This window comes from Pectinophora gossypiella, chromosome 2 (assembly GCF_024362695.1).
Source record: "Pectinophora gossypiella chromosome 2, ilPecGoss1.1, whole genome shotgun sequence".
Lineage (NCBI taxonomy): Eukaryota > Metazoa > Arthropoda > Insecta > Lepidoptera > Gelechiidae > Pectinophora > Pectinophora gossypiella.
In genome coordinates this window covers 5,849,282-5,873,964 of record NC_065405.1, presented here as the reverse complement: position 1 = coordinate 5,873,964, position 24,683 = coordinate 5,849,282, and the positions used below count along the sequence as shown (strand labels likewise).

Genomic DNA, 24,683 nt, shown 5'->3' with positions numbered 1-24,683 from the left:
CACGGAGCTTATTCATAAATTCAGCCGCGTTACGGGGGAAGGTGAAACAACAAACATTACCCACATAAATCTGTGACGTATCTCGGTTGCGAGTTACTGCCTTCACACACGGGGAGGAAGGATGGCGATCAACCGGGTTATTGCCATCATCGGTTGCAACGGATCACACAAAAACTTTCCATCAGTTCACGTGATTCGACGGAGCTAGGAAAATGTAATTCCTTTTCTTATCCAATCGCGTGATCTGTTGCAACTGTTTTATTCAATTAACAGGTTCAACGCGGTTGAAAAACATACATGTAGAATGCTGAAGTTGAAGAAAAGTCGTCGAAAATCCATGAAAAAGACACATTTCACAATATCGCGTCAGTTCTCTAACCGTCTTTCATCGTTTATCTCTCTTTCACACCACATAAACACGTTCACACAAATTACATTCCCACATACATTAGACGTTAAAATCCTAACTCTGCCTTTTGGATATCCCAGTCGGCTAAAAAAATCAAATGTTTAATACCCTTATAGCATAATGATTGACCCAAAGTATAGATAGGAATATTTATTATTCTCCCACGATATACTTACTTCATTGCGGATCTCGAACTACTTGGTAAGACTACAGACCATTCAACCGGGTAGGTATATATCGAACTGGGTAATGATAAAATAAAGTGATTTTGCAGCTGGTAGTGTTATTAGGGAAGCGCATTGTTTCGTATGACATCTTTAGTTATTTGCAGGAATAAAAAAGGCATTCCTAATAACTTTTTTTGACGTGACTTATTGTTAATTTGCCGCAGGTGGCATTAACTACTTGGCCGGAGCCCTAATAACTGTTTCGTTTTTGGAAGAACATGCTATACCTATAAAGCAGAGGTATGGTGTTCGCCGACAAGCCTATAGCTTTTCTTTTTAATAATAATACTTATTTCTACGACAATTCGTAACAGTTTTGTAGACCCAAGCTTACTCGTAGTTACATGCGTCCCGTCCCTCACGACTGTATGTCTCGCGTTATCTCCGGGCGTCGCGCCATAAGACAATAGTAACGCAATAATAAAAATGTTGAATAGCCCCCGTAATGATATTGTTACTGTAATACATTGTGCCCGTGATAACGGATAAACTGTACCCAGAAGAATACAACCGTGAATAATGACCCGCGCGTTATCGGAGTGGCTTTAAGATTTCGGATATAAGATTATTGTGAAAAAAGAGTACGGAATACCTACTTCATCGTCATCATCTCCCTAGAATTATCCCGCTTTTCTCCGTTCCGGACTCGTGGTCAGGGTCCACTAACCTAACCTGAAGATTTGACAGGTCCGATTTTTTACAGAAGCGACTGCCTATCTAACCTTCCAACCCGCGAAGGGAAAACCAGTCCAATACAGGTGAGGTTACATACATTCGAAAATGCATTTCTCGGGAATGTGGGATTTTTACGATGTTTTCTTTCACCGCTGAGCACGTGAATACCTACATATAATAATTATATAGAGTATCAATAGAATGACGAGCAAGATTTCATGTTTGGATTATAGATAATTGCTATCACGTTATATTATTATATTCAGTTATAAAATGTCTGACATGAAATTTCTTTGGTACGATAAAATCATACGTGATCGTGTGTATTTCCTAATAGTAATAACATTATTGAGTAAATAAATAAGTAATAGACGAAATACTTCAATGACTCACAAAAAAACTTTTTACATGCAAGCTTAAATGTTTGTTACACAATAAATCCTATTATTCGGTTAAAGAATTTTTGACACACAAATTGAGTTAAAAATTTGATATTTTTATTCTAATGTAACTATAACATGTAATTTTAAAATAAGTAGTATTATATTTTTTCGAAGTAAGTATTATATTTTATTGCTATTATCATAAGTTGTTGTGCCCTTCCAGGGTATGTCTAAAGTTGACTTTTATTATTATTTGACATATAACATGCAATAAATGAATAAATAAATATAAAAAAACAATAATATTAAGTCAAAGATAGATAATATAAAAAATAGTCAAAAGAAGTTTAAAAGACGAGTTTTTGACCTTATTCTTATTTTCAATGAGATAACTGTGTTTTTTAAACTGTACCTTATTATTATGAGTATTGGTTTGCATGTAGCTGTGTCGTATCACATTAATATATTGCACTCGTATTATATAATGTCGTTAAAACCTATTGTATATGTTTTCCCTGGTATTATAAATATTTCAATGAATTCTCACGTTGTGGGCGTATACATTTACTTACTTTTCAATTTGGCACGTCGTATTTCCACGCCAGATAATATCAAAAGCAGACAACGAACTTCGTACAAAGTTCCCGTATTTACGGCGCTCCATCAAGATTCTTTCAAATTTCCCCGAAGTAAACACGTACATTTCCAACGTTTATTATCCGCCGACCTTCTTACTTATCGCTGGTATATTGTTAAAAACATGATGACTTAGGAACTGAAAGTCCCATTAAGTAGGTGGGTCTATTCATGTGGGAACTCGGAGGGGAAGGTGGGTGCACGGGGGGATGGGTGGTATAAATAGAAATAAAGAAGTGAGTTGTTTAAAAATGGAACAAGCGGGTATTGGGCGAGATAAGGCAGCGTTTCCGGCGTGTCCCCGGCCGCCGCGGAATTATTTCAGCGGTTCGACGACGAAACCCGACGTCGTGTCGCTGTCGCATTCAACACTCTATCTTTAAAAATGTTTAGGGCTGCCACGTCTGGTATAACGGTGTATCTGTTTGTAAATAGGTGTATTTATTGCTTACGGGTATTAGAAGTACTTACTTACCTTTTAATTTAGAATAAGGTTTTAAGAATAGTCAATTTTTAAATAAGTATTATTACCGTATACTACCTTATACCATTACGTTATTGAATGCTGAACCTGTTCTGCGGGTGTTTCTTACAGATCCTACATATTCGTAGCATATGCTTGACCGACCACCTATAACGAGTTCTACGTGCTACGGCGTAGCACGGCGTAGCATTCGATGAGGAAAAAGTTTTCATTATATTTCTACAGTTGTCGTTTCGACGATAATCGAAATAACAGCAATTATTATTAAGTTTTACACACTAACATAATAGTATTTCTATGGGGTGGTTGAAGCCACAAGTCATCAATAAGACTACCCGTAGCGACTCGTGATGTTTCTTTTCATATTAATCTTTTGTAAGTTATTTTATATAATTTACAAAAGATTATTTATCAACAATGGTGCTGAATCTGGACACCTAAACTTAATTTTTATTTTAGCCTGACAACTCTAGGTAGTGCCGCCTTTTACTTACGACTAGTGCTACACAGATCGTCGGCTTCATGATGATACATGGGTCGAAAAAATTACGCGTAGACAGGAAGAGGACCTGATTGTGTAATGCTTACCACGCTCGTCTCGGCTTGACAAGAGCTGCGGGTTCAAGGTCCGTCCGCGTCAGATTTTTTTTTTCGTTTTAATTTTTTCTTTGTCAAATAAAGCTAGTTATAAAAATCTCAAAATAAATTAAAATTAAGTTGTCCATATTCCCGCAGAAATCGGCACTAATATTTCGACAGTGCTAGACCTGTATCCCAACACTAGAGACAGATCTGAGAGCGTCCGTGTCAGATGCCCGCCGCTGTTTCTTAATTTCCTCCCGCCGAGATAAGATTGGCTTTTAGCTTTTTATTGAATTTTCTACGTTAGACGTCGCACTTTACAACTGACGGGATACTTACTCCAAGAAAGCAGCTATACTGAATAGGTGGGTACTTATTTAGTACCTATAGCTTCTTTCGTATATGTTTTAAATTCACTTCAGTTGCTTTATTTTCATTTATTTTTTTCCCGGTGTTTGCCAGACTCAAAAGAGACAGTTGTTTAAAAATAATAAAATGTGTGAAGTTACGGTTAAGTAAAAGAACATACCTAAATGTAAGTACGTTCGATTGTTTTTCTTGTTCGAATACAGTTCGATTACGTGACATGAGTACATATTTATACTACCAACATAACGGACCCTCTATATTTAACAAAAGACGATCGGAAATCGTGCTCCTACATTAGAAAGATTTATATTTTAAACAGCGAAGATAAACGTACAAGTAATGTGAGTGCGGTGAAAAATTCCTCCAATTCTAAGATGGCGGCGATCGTCAAAGTAGCGATATAAAGATTGTGCATCTGAATACATTTGGTCTTATCTGCTTCGTAAACCAGCGTTAGCTCCGTTATAAGACTGCACATTTCCGCTTAACGGCTGCTTCCATTATTATTTTAGTTTCCGACTCACTTTGTCGAATGTTGAACCTGTTTTATGCTGATGACTCGTGACTGTTATTTGGTTATCTGTGGTAAGAATGGTGAAATATTTTAGTTGTGCTGTTATCATTTTCGTACACTTTTATCTTATTGATATAAATAAGTATTGTTCACTTTCTACAGATGAATACATTGTAATAAATTTTTTTTTTATATTATTGAATTATTCCTCGTTAACCGAATAGTATAGTCGCTCAGCGAAGGTCTAATGTAACTGTTGGTTCAACGCTTTAGACAAGGTAATAAAAAAATTTGGTTCACCAATTATTCCTTCTCCATTTTAGCCTAACAACAACAAGTACCGACGTAAATACTTTTTATTTTTACAATATTTAACAGACAAAGGAAGAAATGACTTACTTACTTATCTAAAAAGCAAGCAACAATGAACAATTAAAAATTCAAGGAACAAAGACGTGACCAACTGGTTTCTTTTAACAGAGCTGCAACGGAAACGTCACCCTGTTCCGAGGACACGAAATAAAATTAAGAAAAACACTGTTAAAATTATCTATCCAATTGTTCTAGGCGAGTTGGGAGGAAACAGCTTCTTTTGGTGGCGATAATCGCGTTGACACCACGAAGAGGGGAACTGTTTTTTTAAAGAGCTAATTTCCTGAAGACGTCGCCGCGTGGGATGCCTCCTATCTGCGCATTCGACTCGGTTGCTTGACTTGCGGTTTTTAAATCCGAGTATTGTCGAATAATTAGGGGCGAAATGATCTTTTGTCGACAAAAATATGAGGGCGAGATTTTTTTGAATCAAGAATGCTCTCTGTGCATATATTTTATTAGAGTAGCAATTATTATCTTGCAGAAAAAAAAGTCTGTTTAACAGTGAAGGCGTTAGTAATAAAAATCTACTACCTACTACATTTATGGCATAACTAATTTCTAACACTTATATTACATTAAGAGACCAAGGAATGCATTCCAAGGGCGATACTAACTGAATCATTATGGCCAGAATTACGATGTTTTGTTAAACGGTCCATTAAGTACGGCTCAAGTTTAGCTGTCCCTTTGGGAGGTAATTAAACAATTTTGACGAGTGCTCATTTAAATTAACTTGTCTCACCGAGGGCTGTTACACTGGGCAATAACAATGTAATCTGTTGCTTTGATTTTCAACTTGTGTTATAATTAAACTGCTTATCTGTTTAGCTTTTTATTCAAAATGGTTTTGAGACGGAAGTGTCCTTAATAAAATATACAGTAAATGGATGTAATTATTTAGAATAAGCCTTCTGCAGACGATTTAAGGCTTTCGTTATATATTGATATATATAATGACGGCCTCTGTGGTCTAGTGCTCACGATCTGGAGGTTCGGGTTCGATTCCCGATGGGGACATTGTGGAAATCACTTTGTGAGACTGTCCTTTGTTTGGTAAGGCCTTTTCAGGCTTGAATCACCTGATTGTCCGAAAAAGTAAGATGATTCCGTGCTTCGGAGGGCACGTTAAGCCGTTGGTCCCGGCTATTAGCTGTAAAAATCACCTCCACCAACCCGCAGTGGAGCAGCGTGGTGGAGTATGCTCCATACCCCCTCCGGTTGATTGAGGGGAGGCCTGTGGGACGTTATATAGGCTGTTTATGTTTTATGTATATATAATATATATTGCGTATATTAAATAATAGTTATGCATTTTATTTGTTAATTTATGTTCTATAACCGTACCGTCACTGGTAAAGACTCTGAGTCACCTTTAACTTATCTACTTATTACCTACTTCTACTAACCAGATTTCAGCACCTCGGAATCGGAGGCAAACCGCTTTGTCATTGGTGTCTGTAGACAAATCATGCCACAATAATTTCAACAAACTTCATACAAAAAAACCTCGTTTTACACAAACACTGCACATTGAGGTTATCGTAAACGCGCGTCTGTGTATGTGACGTCTGACGCCCATACGATTGAAGACTAAAGTAAGACCGATGGGGGGTGAGGTAAACCTGGCTCAGCCGCTGTTGGGGAGAGGAGAGTTGCCGCTCTATAAGTAGTATTATTCCTTATTCTATGATAATAGTGTGATATTTTAATCCTTGCAAATAAAAGTGTCTGTCTGTCACATTGCGAAGTAGTAAGCATGTTGAGTGGAAGCAGACGAGTGAGCGTGGGATCTTTCACCTGACCCCGTATACGAACGTACGATATTAGCGGTATCTCTACAGAGCTGAAGCGAAGAAAGACTATTTTTTTTACTTATAAGTAATTTTATTTAAAAAAATAATTCATCTGATATCATATTTCAATATTCAATTCTGAATATCAAATACGTTTATATCATAAATGAACAAGAATTATCTTTGTTTAAATATTTATGCAGAGCTCTTATAATATTTTTCAAACGTCTATCCACCTACGTTTATAGACGGTTTGTAATCGTAGTCTAGTCGGTATAATTGATTTTATAACAAAAAGTTCAATAACTTGACTAGAGCCATAGAATACACAATAATTGAGCATCTCATTGACGTATGGTAATAAATCTATAGCTAAGAAATAAGAAAGAAGTTGAAATTATCAAGCAAAAAAATATATAGCTAACAACCTGCTTTGTTTTGGTCATGTATTAGGGTAACCTGTAAATAACTTCTGTTTTTAACTTTGTTCCCATGTGTTGGTCACTTAAATAAATAAAATGTAAATACTGTATAAACATTACTTACATGTCTTTTGTAACTTACTTAGGTGGTAATATCCGCTCCATGTGTGACGGTGCATGCATGCGATTAGCGAGATGTCAGGGTGGGCGGGGCCGCTCATGCGTTAATTTCCGCGACAAATTAATTCGAGCACAGATTTAGATGCGAATAAAGTGCGCCCGCGCTTTGTCTATGACGTCTGTCCTCATATGTCGCATTCCGTCGGCTTTGTGCGGTTTTCTAATGAAAAGGTTTACATTTAATTTACAATGTGGAATACTATTAAGTGATGGAATTTATTTAGCAGTGTTGTTCCTTATTCTATATTATGTAATCTTATAATCGTATTACTAAATAATAGGTACGTATTACTAAAGAAAAATTCGGAATCTTTTCTCTATGTCAGAGTTTAATCAGTATTTATATTTTAATTTAAAAAGCATGTATGTCTAAATCGTCTGAACTTTGTACATTATTAAGTAAGCCTATTCTGCCTTCAATTTTCGAAGCATAAAGCAGAAAAGAGCATAAAGTAAACATAACAAAGCAACTGTCACCGCGTCAGATCAGCCACATCTGAGATGAGCACCCCAATTGGCCGATATGAATAAAAAATAAACCCGACTCAAGTTCAGTGAAAGCGAGAGGGAGTAAAAAAATAATATTATCCCGTGGAAATGAATTAAGCAACTCCAGATACCGCGCCGGGTGGCTGCGGATGGCGGAGGAAGTATGGAGGCGAGTTTTAGAAAAAATATAGTGTTCTGAATTCAACAGAATGCATCATCCTGTTTTTCACAGGGTCTGCTTACCTAAAAAGCTGAAGGTAAGCATTCGGTTTTTACAGAAGCGACTGCCTGTCTGTCTGGAAAGCAGCCCAATACAGGTTAGGTCACATACCTCCGAAATCTCAATAATCTTCTGGTTAGGTAAGCAGACCCTCTGAAAAACGGGATAATGCTAGGGAGATGATAATGATGTCGTATACGCAGCCATACTACACAACTCCACAGCGCACAAATATCTCATATTTACGTAAAATACAGGTAAAAACCCACAGAACAGATAAATTCTATCGCTTTTATTTGGAATATTTTATGTAAGTAACGTATAAAAGTCATAAATAGGTATATGCTGAAAATATTTTTTACCGCTCACATGTGCATGTTGTTACGTTTCAAAACTATTCCAGTCTACCATAATGCAGTGTTAGGCATTATCAGTTTCCCTGCTAGCCCAGCCGTAGTCCCCGATTTTTGCGGGTAAGTAGGGAATAAAATTAACCGAGGATGATCGCTAATGAAAATAAATTGGCGGCGGGAGATTGAGATTACGCCGGCCGGCGCGCGCTGCCGAGACGATGAGCGAAAAAATCGTAGTCGCGTACCTACTATGACTACTGGGAACTTTTTTCATTCTTCTGCTGGGCTAACATGCGCATAAAATTTTATAATAATAATCGATCGATTCGATAGTAGTTTGTTTTTTCCCTAACATGCGTGTTACGTGATTTTGTTTCACACATGACATGACTCATTTGGGTTCACATATTAACACCAATCGACAAAACGACATAATCATATCGTCAGAATCGATAAAATTACCATGACGAAATTTTATCACGTTGCGCATGTTAGCCTTACCGGTAGTGATTGTAATGCTAAAAAAAAAAAAATCATTTATTGCAGACAAATAAGTCCATAGATGGTTAGTACAAAAGAAAATCTTACACACTATGTTAGATATATGATAATAGGAGGTAAGTATAATATTGAAAAAATAAAATAAAATACTTAAAATAAAATAATAAAAACTAAACACCGGCCAAGTTGTTAATGCCAATTGTGGTAAATCTACAATAAGTCACGTTAAAAAGAAAAGCTAACCTGATCTAACGAAATTAATTCGATTTTTGAAAGTTGTAAGGTAAATTTATTTATCGTCGCCTTAAAACGACATAAGCGCCTTTTTGAAAAATCAAATTCTAATGTAATTTTCTTCAACAAAACATCGATTTCATTCAATTTATTTTATTCTGGAATGGAAGTGGGATGATTAGGACTTAATGTTTTTTTTTTATTTATATTTTTTTTCTTTATAATATTAACTATTCAGATGTGTCAAGCAAGAATGTACGTAACTAATTCGTAAAGTGAGCAGTACTTAAATAAAACTTGTGAATATTTACTAACATTAATACCTATATAAATCGTAACTCGTTTCGTATTCCTATATTTCCAGTACTCTACGAGTACCTATTATATTTTGCAGATTTATCAGTACTTACCCAAGACTTTTTGGTCGAAAATGTTCACCCTCTACAAATATGGACGTGCAGTTATTGCAGAGAAAGGCCGTTGCGAAAATGAAAGCTACATATCCAGGGGTGGTTCATCTTCCGAGATCATGTAAGGATCAGCCCTGAGTTATGGCCCAACCAATGGTTATTAAAGAAACGCTCTTACGTTCCCTTCGTTAAGGAGATTCCTTGATCCTTCATTTTTTTTATTAAGACTTTGTGAAGATTGTTTTTTAAGCTGCTGTAGATTCTTAACAAGTGGCTTTGTTTTATTCTGTATGGCATATCTTGAGTATTTCATTTTAACAGTATCTATTGTGTGTTTATTTTTAAAGGTTTGAGTACCTAAAGTGCGCAATTATTTAATTATCAATTTATTTATAAAATGTGGTAAAGTCTATAGTTCCAGCATTTTTTCTTTTGTTAAAAATTAGCTAGGTGGGTACCTACCTACTTACTACTTCTCAGAGGCAGCGATGTTTTAGTTTAAAATGGCTGCAGATAATAAATATCTAACATTCTGTTGCAATCTTTAATTACCCCTTTATTCATACAACTATTATTTATTCTTCTATACTGTACAATAGAAGACTTTTTTAACAATACAATACTCCCTTAAACAATACATACAATACTAAACAAAACAATACAAAACAACATATTATCTGTTGTTACATAGTTTTAGGTCCATCCTATGTCTTTGCAAACTGACGTATCTGTATTTTTTTGCTAAAATAATTTGTGTCTTATTGATAATAACAAAAGGTGTTAATCAGATTCGCTAAAAAATTCAGATACGTCAGTTCGTGACCTCAGCGACGATATATGCTTTGTCTTGTGATGTGATGTTATTTTTGTATCTGTAATCCTTATCTGTGGTGTTCTAAAATAATAAATGTTTCTATCTTGCTTTCAAATGTTAGTTAAAAAATCATGTACTTACGTACCTAAGTGGTACGTTAAAGATACCAGTACCTATGATCGCAAGTCGCAACATAAAGTTGAACTACTAAACAAGAGTAAGACGGCGGATTTGCTCGCATCTTCGTTCATGTCTGAGGCTCCGTAGAAGATATTACTGTGTATTAACTTGCTGTGGTAAATCTTCCTCGAGCAATGGGGCTTAAGAGTTTTATTGTAGTGTCGTACGGAGATTGCCGGACGCTGCAGACTCCTTGCTAAATAATAAACCTTGTAGATATACAGGGTGTTAGTGACATCGTAACGAATACTAAGGGGGATGATTCAGACCATGATTCTGAATTAACATTAAATGGAATGTTCCGTCGCAAAATTCATGTTTTTAGTCTTGATATTAATTCAGAATAATCAGCTGAATCATCCCCTTCAGTATTCGTTATGATGTCACTTACACCCCGTACAAGCATATACGGTAGCCATCCAAGAAGGTATGGGTGTTAGTGACACCGTAACGAATACTGAGAGCGATGATTCATACCATGATTCTGAGTTAATATCAAGTGGAATTTGCTGTCGGAAAATTCATGAAATTTTAGTGCTTTTTACATTATTTTCAGTTATACTTTTGCGACGGAAAATTCTACTTGATATCAACTCAGAATCATGGTCTGAATTATCCCTCAAAGTTTTCGTTACGATGTCACTAACACCCTGTATAATATACATAGATCACAGTATATTCAAAGCTGTGTTTTCTTTTATTTTAACGCAATACATACGTTTGCTTCAAAAGCGTGTACTAGATACTTACACGGAATATTTTTAGCTTGGATAATAAGTCTTCTTCTTATCGTGTGGGTTGTGACGTGGAATACCAACCTCATCAACTCTGGTGGCAGTGTTATTACTGAGCCGCCAAAGGCCCCTGACACGGCTCATAATAAGAACTAATGGCAGATAAAGTAGGCACTTACCTGTCAAAAATTGTCATGAAATAAAAATGGTTTTTCATTTGTGAAAGTTTAAGTATTTACTCTTTTATCTACATATTTTAAAATCCTAAAATATTGTTTGTGTATTTTGTCATATTTATCGAATATTTCATACTGACGCCTTATATTTAATCTGATATCCATGTCACTTTATGTAAGAAAGTGTAGGTGGTGTAGGTGGAATTGGTGGAAATAAGTTGTGCCTTTTGTCTCGCTTCCTGTTGTTATATTGTGTTTCTGTGTTATCCTGCATACAATACATTATTTAATAAATAATAAATATACGTAAATACTAATTACTTAAGTATACATAGATGAGTTATGTAAGTGTCTTGAACCGCGGCGCGGCTCCTGGTAACATCTTACGCGCAATCGTTATTACATCCTGCAGTAATCCACGGTTAACTAACATAAATGCCCGGCTCCGCTCGCCGACCGTTTGTTTAGATTAAAACTTAATGCCCTAACTGATATTAACATGACAACAAACATAATTTTTCACAAGCTTTGCAATTTTTTTAATTTCCCAAAGCTCTTTTAATATGGTAAATAATTCTGATGTTTAGTAAAACAATAACTTTGTTTCATTAGTAACAATGACATACAAAGTACAATAATAATTGTTTCTACAAGGAAGAAAATATCCTACTATCAAATATGAGTAGGTAAATATAGCAACTTTACGCCTTTTATGAAAGTTATAGCAATAATACAATTCAGAAATATGGCTATGGTAACCTTGGGATAGTCTACCAAAATAATGCTTATTTCTACTATAATTTAAAAAGTAATGGTTTACTTTTGAAATCTACTAACAGATATAATTAATGATACAGAAACATTCTAAGAACTGGATAAGAATCGCAGGAGAGTGTTTGATCAAAGAAACTCTCTTCTCAGAACGATGTGAAATCTTCTCTAATTGGTTTAATCCGTCTTGCTTCGATTCTAGCTTGACGCCCCTGCACTCATAAACTCCATTCATAATAAGGTACTTATCCATGCTAATTTAACATTGATAGGGATTTAAGTTGCCTACCTATTTTATTGGTATAATACGAAATTTAAAATGAACGCCTGCAAGATATTTAAAAGCAATATTGAAATTGATGCGTCTGCCATAATAGTTCCACCAGGAGCGTTGTTTCTCAAATATCCCCACATACCAAGAAAAGTTTATTTAAATGTGTAATATTAAATTAAATGATGGAGGAGTTGTCGAGCACCGTTGTTTACAACAACATGTGTCAATACTCAATAGTTATCGTAGGAAGGAAGCGGCCGGCGACGGGCGGCGGTCGGCCACCCAAATCACTTGTTGTCAAAACTCGAAGTCTTGGTGTAATCGCGTCGATATGGACGTCTTGTCTCTTCGATCTTGGTGAATGGCCGACCATTGTCTGACTAGGGTTTCGGGGAGTTAACTTGCAAGTTTCGGGATCGGAAGCTGATCGATCTCGGTTTATATTGTAAGGCGTCTCTATGGTATTGAATTGCGATAGGGTTTCTCATGTAATAAATAATACACCTATCACATGGTGTTATTGGATGCCGATACTTTAACTAAACTGGCCAGAACATTTGCTCTTTCAGTAATCTTGCGTTTTATCACATTTGCCTCGTCATGTACTTGACTTGGGGACTTAGGTACATCGGGCTCAGCACCGCCGATGTAGCGTATGTATGCAACTTCGCCTATAAATGGGGATTTGGTGATGAAATGAAAAATACAGCGTATCATTAAGATATTATATTCAATTAATTTTTCGTTTATATAATTGAATGGAATAAACATTTAGCCAATATCTTTATCTAAGCAGTAAATGCTTAATTGTTCGTGTGAGCGTAGTGACGTAGTTTACAATAAAAACCTTATTAACATTAATAAAATATTTACAATATTTGGAAATTTCATCACAGCTTCACAAAACAAGCATAACATGGGAACAACAAAACAATTCGATGTTACAACTAGTTGTGATTCTATAAACTATAAAAACAATTGCTATTTTTAAGGAGCGTTTAAACAGCCTCAAAGTTTGTTAATTAAATGCGTTGAATACTGCAACTGTCGGTCTGTGATGATTCTTTGCGATATCTTAACAAGATATACTCAAATGTGCGAACTATTTGATTCTATTTATGTAAGAACTAAACTTGCTTGGAAACAACTGCTGCTTATTAGCGAAGGTTTTATTTATTATCTTAGTGTTCGTCTCTTCGGACTGTTTCAACTTTCAACAAATATGTAACTAGGTACTGAGGGAATTTCATGTAATTCTTGTGATTATGAACAAATATTATGTCAAAAATGAAACAATCTTTGGGTCGAAAGTTCTAAGCAGTAAGTAGTGAGCAGTCTTTGAAATTAAATAAAGGAATGTGCGTAATTTGGAAAATATTTTACAACGTTCAATCAAAATATTACGGAGAACTCGTTGTTATTTGACTCTTTTGTGATGACGTTAAAGTTCTCAAAACAATGTTCTGAGAATTTACAAATTACAATCATAATTTCGTAATTAATAAGTCAACGATGGAATTGACATGCCTGGTCTGCTTACTGTGTACATTTGAAGCTTAACTATTCTTCGCAGCCGGCAACTATCATGAAAATCGTGAATTTCTATGAATCTCCAAAAATCTCATCTACTAATATAATTATGTGCATTACGACTAAATGACTCATAATCATACAGATAATGTACTCGTACATTATAACATTGAATACCTTTCTAAACTTTAACTTCATCTACAGTACTTAACATATACCTAATTGATTTAATGGAACTTTTGGTGAGAGTATCCAATTACATTAAAGTTACGCTATTTAACAGATTTTCATCAACTACAGCATATTATAATAAATTAAATAGGGTTGTAAAATACTTATATACAAATACAGGAGTACTATTTTGAGATTCGTTCACAAACAGTTGTGATGCGTCCTTAGATAGCATAACATTATTTATTTTGTACAGCTAGGTACCTATGTACATAAATTCAACATACGATGCAATCGCTGTTTTGTAATAGCTATTTATTATTATAACTGCCTTATTCTTACAATGTTCTTGACTTTTGAGACATTTCATTATTCAAATTGATGACTATAAACTACTCTGATGTAGCGCTAGAAGTCCATTGAATAATACAAGATGTTCTAATAGTGATGCCGTCATATTAATACTAACATGGCACTAAACACCATAAGCGATTCGAAATCAGTCTTTCGTGTTGAATTGCCAACATCACAAACACTTTCCTCACGGAACCTCTCTTTAACAATGTTCATGAGTTCACACCATTTTCCGTTCCGATATAGCATGTGGATGTCCAGGGTGAGAGTAATGTCCCGGCGACGCAGGCTCGTACAACGACATCTTCAGCCTCTTGCATTTGGCTCGACGGTTTTTGAACCAAAACTGAACGTTTTTAGACTCAAGACGAGGGAACTTCTGTCTGTAAGGCATGCGGTTCAACTCCTCTGTATATTTGAGAATCAGATTGTGTGATGGATGCGTGTTCATTGAGAACCATTGTTCTAGTACGGGAACTTCTGAAACGGGGTCGATGAACGTACGATTGCGCTTGCGTCGTTCGTCTGAAGCACCTGCGAGTGCTAAGTTGAGTCCACTAGCGCCTTCACCAGGAACCGCTCCAACTCCAGGGAAACCGCTCATGTACTGGCTCATATACATGATCCCATGCCCGAACATCGGGTGATTGGGGACCATAGGGAAGGGTAGGCGGTCGAGGTGTGGGGATGAAGGTCTGTAATGACGTTCTTGAATGACGTCATCGTCAGACGCATTTTCATGTTCGTCGATGACTCCATTCTCGTCCTCGTTGTTGTTATTATTATTATTGTTGTGCGGGCTGTCACTGTTCTTGGCCGGGGAGCGCTGCGGTGAGTTATTTTGATCTTGTTTGCTCAAGTCCTTTGGCTCCTGTTTGATGTCATGAACCTATGACAAATAAAATCAAATTAATTTCATGAAATTAACAATTATTTAAGTATGAAAGTTTACAATATAAAAGGACAAGTACAAAATGACAACTGAAATACAATCAAATGTAAAAATGTTATTAAAGTGAAAACTTTCAATAAAATCAAATAAGAAGTAATAAAGTTACCTTAATAATGTCAGGTGGTTTGGGGGATTCCTGTTGTATATCTTCATTATCATTGTTGTTCTTTTTCGTAGTGATCAGAGACAGTGGTGCATCAGGACTCTCAGGCCTATCATCAGGGTTAAGTTCTCTATCGTCGTCTTCCAAATCCGATCCAGCATTAGACAAGTTGTCTTCAGACATAACTGACATTGGGTATCGTCCTGGACTTAGTTGCATTGGACTCTTCATTGAACTGTGATCTTGTGATGTATAACTGTCGTTGCCTGCCATTAAGGAACCGTTAGTTGGACTATGACTCCTACTATTAAAGCCATTGACTCCAAGGTGGCATCCCAGTCCGCCTATGTTACGCAGTTCGGCACGTTTCTGGGCCGCTCGAGCGTTCTTAAACCAATACACGACATTATTAACATCCAAAGGCTTCCGACCTCGTCGTGATTCTAAGTTGTTCAACTCTCGAACATACTGTTGTATCTGCTGCCTACTTGGATGTTGGTTCTCAGAAAACCATCGCTGCAGTTTGGGTAATTCCAACTCTGGATCGAAACTTGTTCGCATTCTTGTCTTCTGTGTTGGATATTGACTTTGGACTGTCTGTAAGGCCGGGTGGAGATGGTCAGGGATAGAGTTTAGTGTTGGTGAACGATTCTTGGGTCCCGGTGAGGGATAACGACGGGGACTATACGGTGGTGGACGGGGAGACACCTGCGCGCTCCACCAGGATTCAAATTTTCGCCGCATCTCTTCGGAGGGTTCATGGAAATTGTGAGGCCCCGGTGTCCTGTCTTGTCCGCGACAAATTTGTGCTAGGGTCACCTGTAACAAAAAAAGTCTCATGAGAACCTAGTCAAGCAGCTTAAGTACCTAGACAACACATAATATAAACTGTAAACAATTTTAGATGGTTTTAAGGAGGTCAGTCTAACCAGCAACAGATACAGATATAATTGTTTGAGTAAACAGCGAGCATTGTTTCACAGAACATCGCCATTAGATTATGAAAATATTAGGTCGGCTGTTAATGTATGTGTCATGCGCGCGAGGCGGTGCGCCGGCGGTGGCGGTGGCGGCCGGTCTGACGCGTGTTTGCATGGCGGTTAGTGCGCCACTCCGCGCGCCGCACCACTTCAATCATGGCCTGCTCTAAAACAATGAGCGGGAAGGGCGTCTTAGCAATTAGCATCCACCCACTTCGATTTGAAGTAAGCGCCGGCACTACTGGCGTGCCGATGTGGACTAAGTGGCTCGACTAAAATGTGCCGGTGGTAACTCGATTAGGACGCCTCCGAAACAAGCCGATACCTCGTTTCAATGATACCGCAACAAACATCGCTCGAAAATATTTCCATTTCAATGGTAAGTACGTTTGTATTTCACAACTATTTATTTAAAACGATAACATTATATAAATGTATATTTAGACAAGTATTTAATCGCACGGCAAGTAGTCAATCATAAAAGAAGTTGTCAGATTATAGCTACGACGCGGAGTTTACCCAGCTTGACAGTTATGCAAGTGAGATCTCTCCTATCGCTAGATTACATAGAACAATGCCAGTGATTACGTCGTCAAGCCAGTTGTCAGCTCCGACCGTTTGCGTCGCTGTTGTTGCCAAATCAAATGTTGAATTAAATGTAAGTATTACACATCCAGATTGCGCCTATAAATCATGTCAGACGAGAGCATTAGCGCGACGCTGAAGTGATACGTTAATCCGCCTCTTTGTTTTATATTTTTAAATAGTGAGGCCATATTTGCTTTCAGATATAGTGCGCTTCAGCTCCACGGAAGATTTACAAGAGCTGGCGCCTGCGCGTGATAACTCTGTCACGTGTAATCCGCTCGGTACGTAATTCGGTGTGTGATTGCGAACATTTTCTTGATGTACTCCTAGTTGGAAAGGACAACTTAGAACACAATAGGCTTAGTCTTATCTGATATTTTGTTGTGTACTTACGCTACTTACACACTTGAAGGAATGATTAAACTGTAATGCAACCTTTTGATATGGGCCTTGAGAATTTTATCTCAAATAAGAAGAGCAGATTCGGTAAAGTTCAGGAAAAGACTTTAAGAAGATTTATGGTTTTAAATTGATCCCTCATTGACCTTCCGGTTAAAACCCTTTTCGTAAAATATTCTTCCAGCGTCTATAAAAGTTTGTTCAGAGTTGAAATCGAAGTGGCGCAAATTGGCGTGCGATAAATTACCATAATATCATAGAGCTGAGTTCATCTGGCGTTTAGCTACAACTTCGTGTTCGAGGTGTTTGATTATCTGGCGCGGCCGGAAACTCCTTTGGCTCATTTGCGGGAACTTTGTGGGGAGTCGTAACTCCAATTTGTATACCTCAAATAAGTTTTAACTGTTTTCGAGGAATTTCAGCTTTCTTCAGGTGAAATTTCTTATCGTTCAGTAGTATAGCACTTGAGTGTGTCGCGGAACGCTAAATTGAAATCGCGGCCTACGCGCGGTTAAGCCTGGAGAAGGGCGCGTATCGAGCGCTAACCTCGCGTTTAATAAGATTATAAAGCATTATTTTATGGTATTAATAAGATCAAAAGCGTTCGTACATCTAAAACTCCTTTTAACCCTCTTTCGCTCAGCTCAAGTTGGTAAGACGAGGGCCCCATCCCCCTAACCCGTTCGCTACAAGGTGGATATTTAGAAAATATAATAAGGCTGTGCGAGGCGTGGATGAGACTGAGATTCAATTAAATTTATTATGTATGGAGATCTCGTGTGTGAGGCAGGTGCTCATCGCCTCGACAAATTGCTGTATCTATCTTTTGATATGGAGATTTTAAACCTCTTTAAAAGCTTTGCACCGTCAAAGTTTGTTCGTATATTCAGATTTTCCATTCTTAGCGAAAGTAATGCAGTTAACTTTTTCGTTTCTATTTTAAGTTGTAAGTAAACAATACCTGACTACGGACTAAATATCTCCCTGATAATCAGATTTAGGATATTAATCATAATAATCGTCTCCTTACCTATTTTTTTAATGCAAAGCCAAGTATTTTAATTCATAATAATAATGGAACACAACATAAAACACGAATTTCTATTAACCGTGCCTCTCTAAGACGCGGAAGAGCCACAAACATCAAAACAAATGCTTCCTTAATTCTTCCCTCAGTGATGATCCTTATTAGCAGGGACTTAGGCGTAACCTCGCAAATTATAACGACCTCCCAAATTGTGGAGCGTGCTACTTAGAGTTGGGTAATCTGTCGACATCGCCAGTTCTTCAAATCTGAGCCTGATGAGATTGTTATCTTAATAGGACGCTTACAGTCGAGACGGAATCAAATTGTTGACGAGCATTCCGATTGAAAATTACAAAGTTGTTTTATGGGCCAGGATAAGTCTTGAAACTCAGATGGTTTTATATATTAGCTGAAATAATCCGTTACAACTTTTCCTATATCTACTACAGCTCATCGAGCTTACTCCACGAACAAGAACGAATATTAATTAAATCCCCGTTACTATAAACATAAATATTTTCGATTGAAAGCGTACAGTTTCAACGAGCTGGCTTAAATATAGAAAACAATGGGTTCCACGTTAATAAGGGGTAAGGTTTAGTCTACGGGGCGCATTGTGCCGGTAGGTCGGCGTTACAACAAGGCTTTAAAGAACATTACCATTTAACAAGCGTTACTTGAACCCTGACACAACGCAACTCTGCAATAGGGTATTTGAATGGAGCAAAGATAAATTATAAAATGCTAATCTACAAATAGAAGCCACTCTCAGATGATCAAAAAACAATCTCATTTCATTTTTCAACTTATTTTCTGAATGCTGAATTTATGATTTAAGTAACAATGAGTACGACGTTTGACCGCTTTTATTGACTACGTCATAGGACAGTATTTCCATACAAACTTCAAAGAAAACTTACGTTTTGACGCTACGTAAATTGTATTTTATTTGACAAGGTTGTCAAGTAGCCTATACGTGTTGTATTATTTATGTGAAATAAAGGGACTGTCATTGATACATTACGGTTCAATTTAAATTGGGGATGTGTAGCTGTGAGTTGGTTTAGCGCAGTGTAGCGAAAGCGCTTTGTCGCTGATGATGAATGCGAAATAATTCGTATGATTTTAATGCGGAATCTGTTGATGTAATTCGATCTGACAGGTGTTTTGGCGGAACAGTACCGATGTGGATCTGTTGGGATTCAAAAGGGAGCTTATTATCATCTCAAACAATGGAAATGTGTAAATACTAAACACATAACGACTAGAAGATAATACATACTACGTAACGTGTATGTGGGTCATACACAAACACGTGTTCAGATGTGATCACTTTAAAAATATAGTCTATATAATTATATATTACTTCATATTCGCAAAAACTAACGATTATTATAATAATGCACTGAAAATTTAAAACATAAGATTTATCTTACTATTTAAATTATTTTAATTTATGTTAAATTGTCTCCTTCTGTGGGCTGTTCAGATCCGTGGTTACTATATTCTGAGGGGCTATGCTTTGTTTTGGAAGATACAAACTGGAAGGTTATTTCCGTCTATATTGTATTTTATCCTAACGTATAATATTTTAAAAACTTAAAAATATTGAACATGTTAAACAATTAAAAAAATTAAATAAACATTCGGTTATATGGGTTAGCGACTTTTCTGTGGACCCAAAAAACTGACCGAATTTCCCATATGCTAAAACTACCACAAAACTTATATATATTTTACTGGCCACACCGATTAGGTGTCGGTTTCCGGCATCGATTTACCAGAGATACGTCTAGAATATTTCTTTATACAACTATTTATCTAGTATTAATTAATTTTGTCAGAGTTCAGTGGCTCTTTCCTGTTCCTAGTATTTCTTGATATGTAGACTATTAATATTAGTAAAAACATACCGCCCTAAAGGGCTACGGGGGTTATTATACAAATCCGCTTTTCTTCTCTTCTAACTTCAAAAGTTAAAAAAACTGTCGTTCATTTCATATTCGTCATTCCCTTCTGTGGATATCTTTCCTGTGAATTCACGTGTCCACAAGAGATACTTATGTCCACAGAATGTATGTTTTTAGTTGTCATCACATGAAATGGGGCTTTTTAGACTTATTTATTTGTTGAGGTGGTTCTATTTTAATGCAAATAATTTGTATTTTCTTGCATCTTGTTATGGCATGCCTTCAAAATCGAGATTATCTTGTTTCAAGTAAAATATAATTAGTTTAGAGAGCTATTCGATTCATGAAGCATTACCTTACGCCCTACTTACTACATATCGGTTTTGCCGAAAATTATTGGATAAGTATACTTAAATATGGAACAGAAGTCCAGTCAGATCATTTTGGTGGATCAAAAGGACAACTATCTTTGCACAATAACGTTTATTAAGTATTCTACTGATTCTCATCCAACACAGAATACAATAAATACGACATTTATCAGCACAGATTCTCAATATTTAATATATGACCCAGTACCTACTCATTTGTGCGGACTTAAAACTTGTACTAAAACAAATAAAATTATTTCCTCCGGCTTTCAAAGACTTATACTTATTAATACCATTACAGTTTGCGGAAAAACCAATTGCAAGGGCATTATGGTTATTCCAATTGATGATGTGCATGTGTCTGAAATACAAAATGTATGCATTTACTGTCCGCTTTTTAAAGGGACGTTTCAAATTCACCAAATTTTCTGGAGCCCCTAACACAATCCACGCAAAAAGGTTGATCTGTTACAATAAGTGCCGCTCGCACTAAGTGTCCTCATTTTCAAATCGGCCAAACGCCAATTGTAGTATCCAGCGACTCCGTCGAGTTTTGCATTAGGGCCCAGGGCCACTATTGCCAGTTCAGTTGTTTCTTCTCTTGGAACCCTATCTGCTTCGACGGTCACTACACCTTTAGAGACACCATCTTTGGAACCTATGTTTGTACGTCAGCCACTTACAGCACGAAAAATGTTTGTTTGAAAATATTTACTTTGGTGATTCCCTTTCTCTGACACCGCCCAAAATTGTTGAAAAACAACCAGCGAATGAATGCGATGATAAGCACTTACCACCTAAAATAACCAAAACACGAAATTTACCACATATCGACCATTATAGATGGCGATGCGGCTCACCACCTAGGAATCACGTTGGTCTAACGGAAAGCACGACTATATTCCAATTGGGCTAGTCTGAGGGTACTTAGTTTACGATGGTTGTACCTCACTCTACCCTAATTAGGATTTACTCGTGGAGCTTATGGTAAATTGACGAAATCTCACCATTTAGGTATGCTAAAAATATCCAGCAATCTTTGATAATGGTGATCATGAAAACTTACCACCAAAGAATCAGCGATTACTGATAAATATTTTTTTGCCTTCTATGGATAGGTACTGTAGCTTCTGATCATGTAGTTCTTTGATAAGTAATTTAACATACTTATGGCTTTTAAAATCGAAGTTTTTGTTAAAACCTTTAATTATATACCTTTGTTATAATTTATAGAAATAAGTCAATAATTATAGATAGGTATGTAAATCTATAATAGCATAAGGTTACTCATTCACTGACTGACTGACTCACTCATCAGAAAATCTCAGAAACTACAAGTAATCTTTAATTTTGCATGGGGCATAGGATTTCTTTTAGGGCATAGGATTTCGCAAATTCCCGTCTTAGAGAGCATCTATATATGATGCGGGATTTTGCGAAATTTTACTTCTAAGGGAGTAAAAAGAGGTTGCAAAGTTTGTATGAAACTTCTATAGTTTTAACAATTAGATGGGATTCCAAAGTACTAGAAAAATGTTCATTACTTATTTAAAGAAATTAAAAAATATTTACCACATTTCTTAACAACCTAGAAATAGAAATCACAAAGACGTGACGTGACATAAAAAGTGTAAGTTTGTGTGGAGTACTTATATATTTTTTAAAGCTGTCTACTCGAAAATAGCATAATACACTACCTATGCGAAGGGGCTCTAGAGTTTATACTAGTATAAACATAAAATAAACGGAAAACATAAGTGTCTAGAAGGAGTAATGTTGATTTCTTGACTGGTTTTGATCTTTTCTGTGGATTATGTCACTTCTGTGAACAACAAAAATTAAAAAAGTGCCATAATTGTTATAATTTCCTAAAACGATCTAGTTTCTGACTGTCATTGTGACATTTTGATTGATCTCTAATAAATAAACACAAATTTTCAATAAATTGGGATCTTTTTATTTTTCAATTTTTTGAACCCCGTTTTGTGTATGACCCATGTATTACACAGGGTGTTAGTGACAACGTAACGAAAAAAACGTCTACTTGCTTCTACGAAAAACGAACGATGGTAGTAGGTGTTTTTCTTGTCTGAAATTATTATTAATTGTTTATGCAATGTATTTTAAATATTTATCATTTTTATTTTGAGTTCTAAGTATGCAGCTTAAAACACAACATGAGACTGAAAGTAAAAAAAAAGACACTAAAATCTTCATGAATTTTCCGATAGAACATTCCACTTGTTATCTATCAACTTAAAATCCTGGTCTCAATTATTCTCCAAATTTTTGTAACACTATCACTAACACCCTATATCTAACATACTAATATTATTCTAGGGAAAACGTGATGTCAAATTATAGTTAAGTAAGAAAATATATCTAACTAAAAATACTGCAAGATGTTGTTTATATAGAAATATAATTCACTTGTTTTAATGTATGGTATGATAGGGCTTACTAGTATCAAAGTGGTTTGATATTACTGACAAGACGAAAATAAAACACAGTTGTCAAGTTTCGCAGTCTATTTTTCTGCGAGTTTTCAAGGCTCGAGTCTACCTATATCTATAGACATTTGCTAATAAGCGTGTCCTAAGTCAAATAAGAACCTAATGTAGATAAAAAATAAATACCTCATCCAAAGGGCATCCAGTGGACATAAGCAGAGGCCGGGACTGCACTAGGAGTAGCCTGAGTAGCTTGTCCTTGATATCTTGCAGCGGCGTGGGCCGCGGGCGCAGGAGTTGAATGCGCAGTGTTGCGACAGTCGTCAGTTCGCCCAACACTTCGCCCACGGTCGCTAGCGGACCGTCAGAGATCTTCTCGAACGGCAACGGCTTCCAATTGTTTAGCACCACTGACCCTGCGAGCAAAAGAGATAGAATTAAAGAATGGTAGAAACCACAATTTTTACTTGGATTAAAACTAGCTTGCCTATTGCGAGGTTTTGTTAACAAAAATCACTTCCGAATGTGATTTTTCAAAAAGGCCCTTAAGTACGTTGTTTCCACATTAAGGCTACGATATAATTATCTAATAAAGTTCGCTTCTTTAAACCTTTTAAATTAGTATTAGCCTCAGTCCTTACTGAGGCTTAGTAGAATTAGGGGATCTATGGAATTCTATTTGCTTCGATTCTGATACACTTCTCTTGCTTCCTCCACATTCATCAATCGTTTCATATACGCACGTCGATTCAGAGTAGATCGTACTTGACTCTTTCTAAGGACATCTCCAATTTGGTCAATGTACAAATATATAACATAATAATAGAACTACAATGAAATAAGTACTATAAATACGTAAATGTACTTATACAATGGAAGGAATATAATTTTTAACAAAATAATCTACAAAAATAATACTAAATGAAATCTAAAAAGACCAACTACGGCGTGAGATTTGAACCCCGTCCCCCATACGACTGTCGCGCTTCTAGATGGTCTATAGTAAATCATTATCCTTAGTATTATCATTATCATTACTTGCCAACCAAAATGGGTCGTGTACTAGGATCAAGATAAATTATGAAATTCTGATACTAAATAAAGACACATCTAAAACTAACGAAAAACATTTCCTTTTTTCTACTTAACTTATTTATGAATACTATATATATTTATATATACTTAACTTATTTACTTATTTATGAAATCAATAAAACCGTAATAGTAAGTCCGACATTTTATCACTTTTTCTATGATGTTACAGTGTTCTTTTTCATACAAATTCCACAGTAATTTCGTGTTTTGACGTTTAGTAAAAATTTACTGATTTGACTAGTTGGAAACTAGCCTATTCATAAAGAGTGATATATTCCCAAAATCGATTTGTAGTCATGGTAAAAAGGCGTGCCAAACGCTCACATGACTGTCACAAGTGATTATTAAATTAAGTAACTTACGCTTTGTAATCTCACTAACCAATACAAACAACAAATCCACTTACCTCATTGTTGCAGGAACTTATAATATTTGACTTACATTTTTAAACTTACATTTTTTGTAATAAATAAGACAATCGCGGTAAGTACTAACTTTGGAGCGGCCCCCGTATGTCAGACCTTAGTATACCATCTGTCAGAAATGGA

At 36.2% G+C, this 24,683-nt stretch overlaps 2 protein-coding genes across 2 annotated transcripts in view; one reads left to right on the top strand and one right to left on the bottom strand.

The window, feature by feature from the left end:
- The window catches only part of LOC126373168 (probable hydroxyacid-oxoacid transhydrogenase, mitochondrial), a 247,904-nt gene that overhangs the window by 165,262 nt on the left and 57,959 nt on the right, over nt 1-24,683 (top strand). The gene's annotated exons all lie outside the window — the stretch shown is intronic.
- The window catches only part of LOC126373133 (homeobox protein dve-1), an 86,002-nt gene continuing 74,235 nt past the window's right edge, over nt 12,917-24,683 (bottom strand). Inside the window, exons 4-6 of the mRNA XM_050019157.1 lie at nt 23,227-23,456; nt 15,319-16,134; nt 12,917-15,149 (exon numbers count right to left, since the gene is read on the bottom strand). Coding sequence (XP_049875114.1) covers nt 14,481-15,149; nt 15,319-16,134; nt 23,227-23,456 — 1,715 coding nt within the window. The 3' untranslated portion in view covers nt 12,917-14,480. The remainder of the gene's footprint in view (nt 15,150-15,318; nt 16,135-23,226; nt 23,457-24,683) is intronic.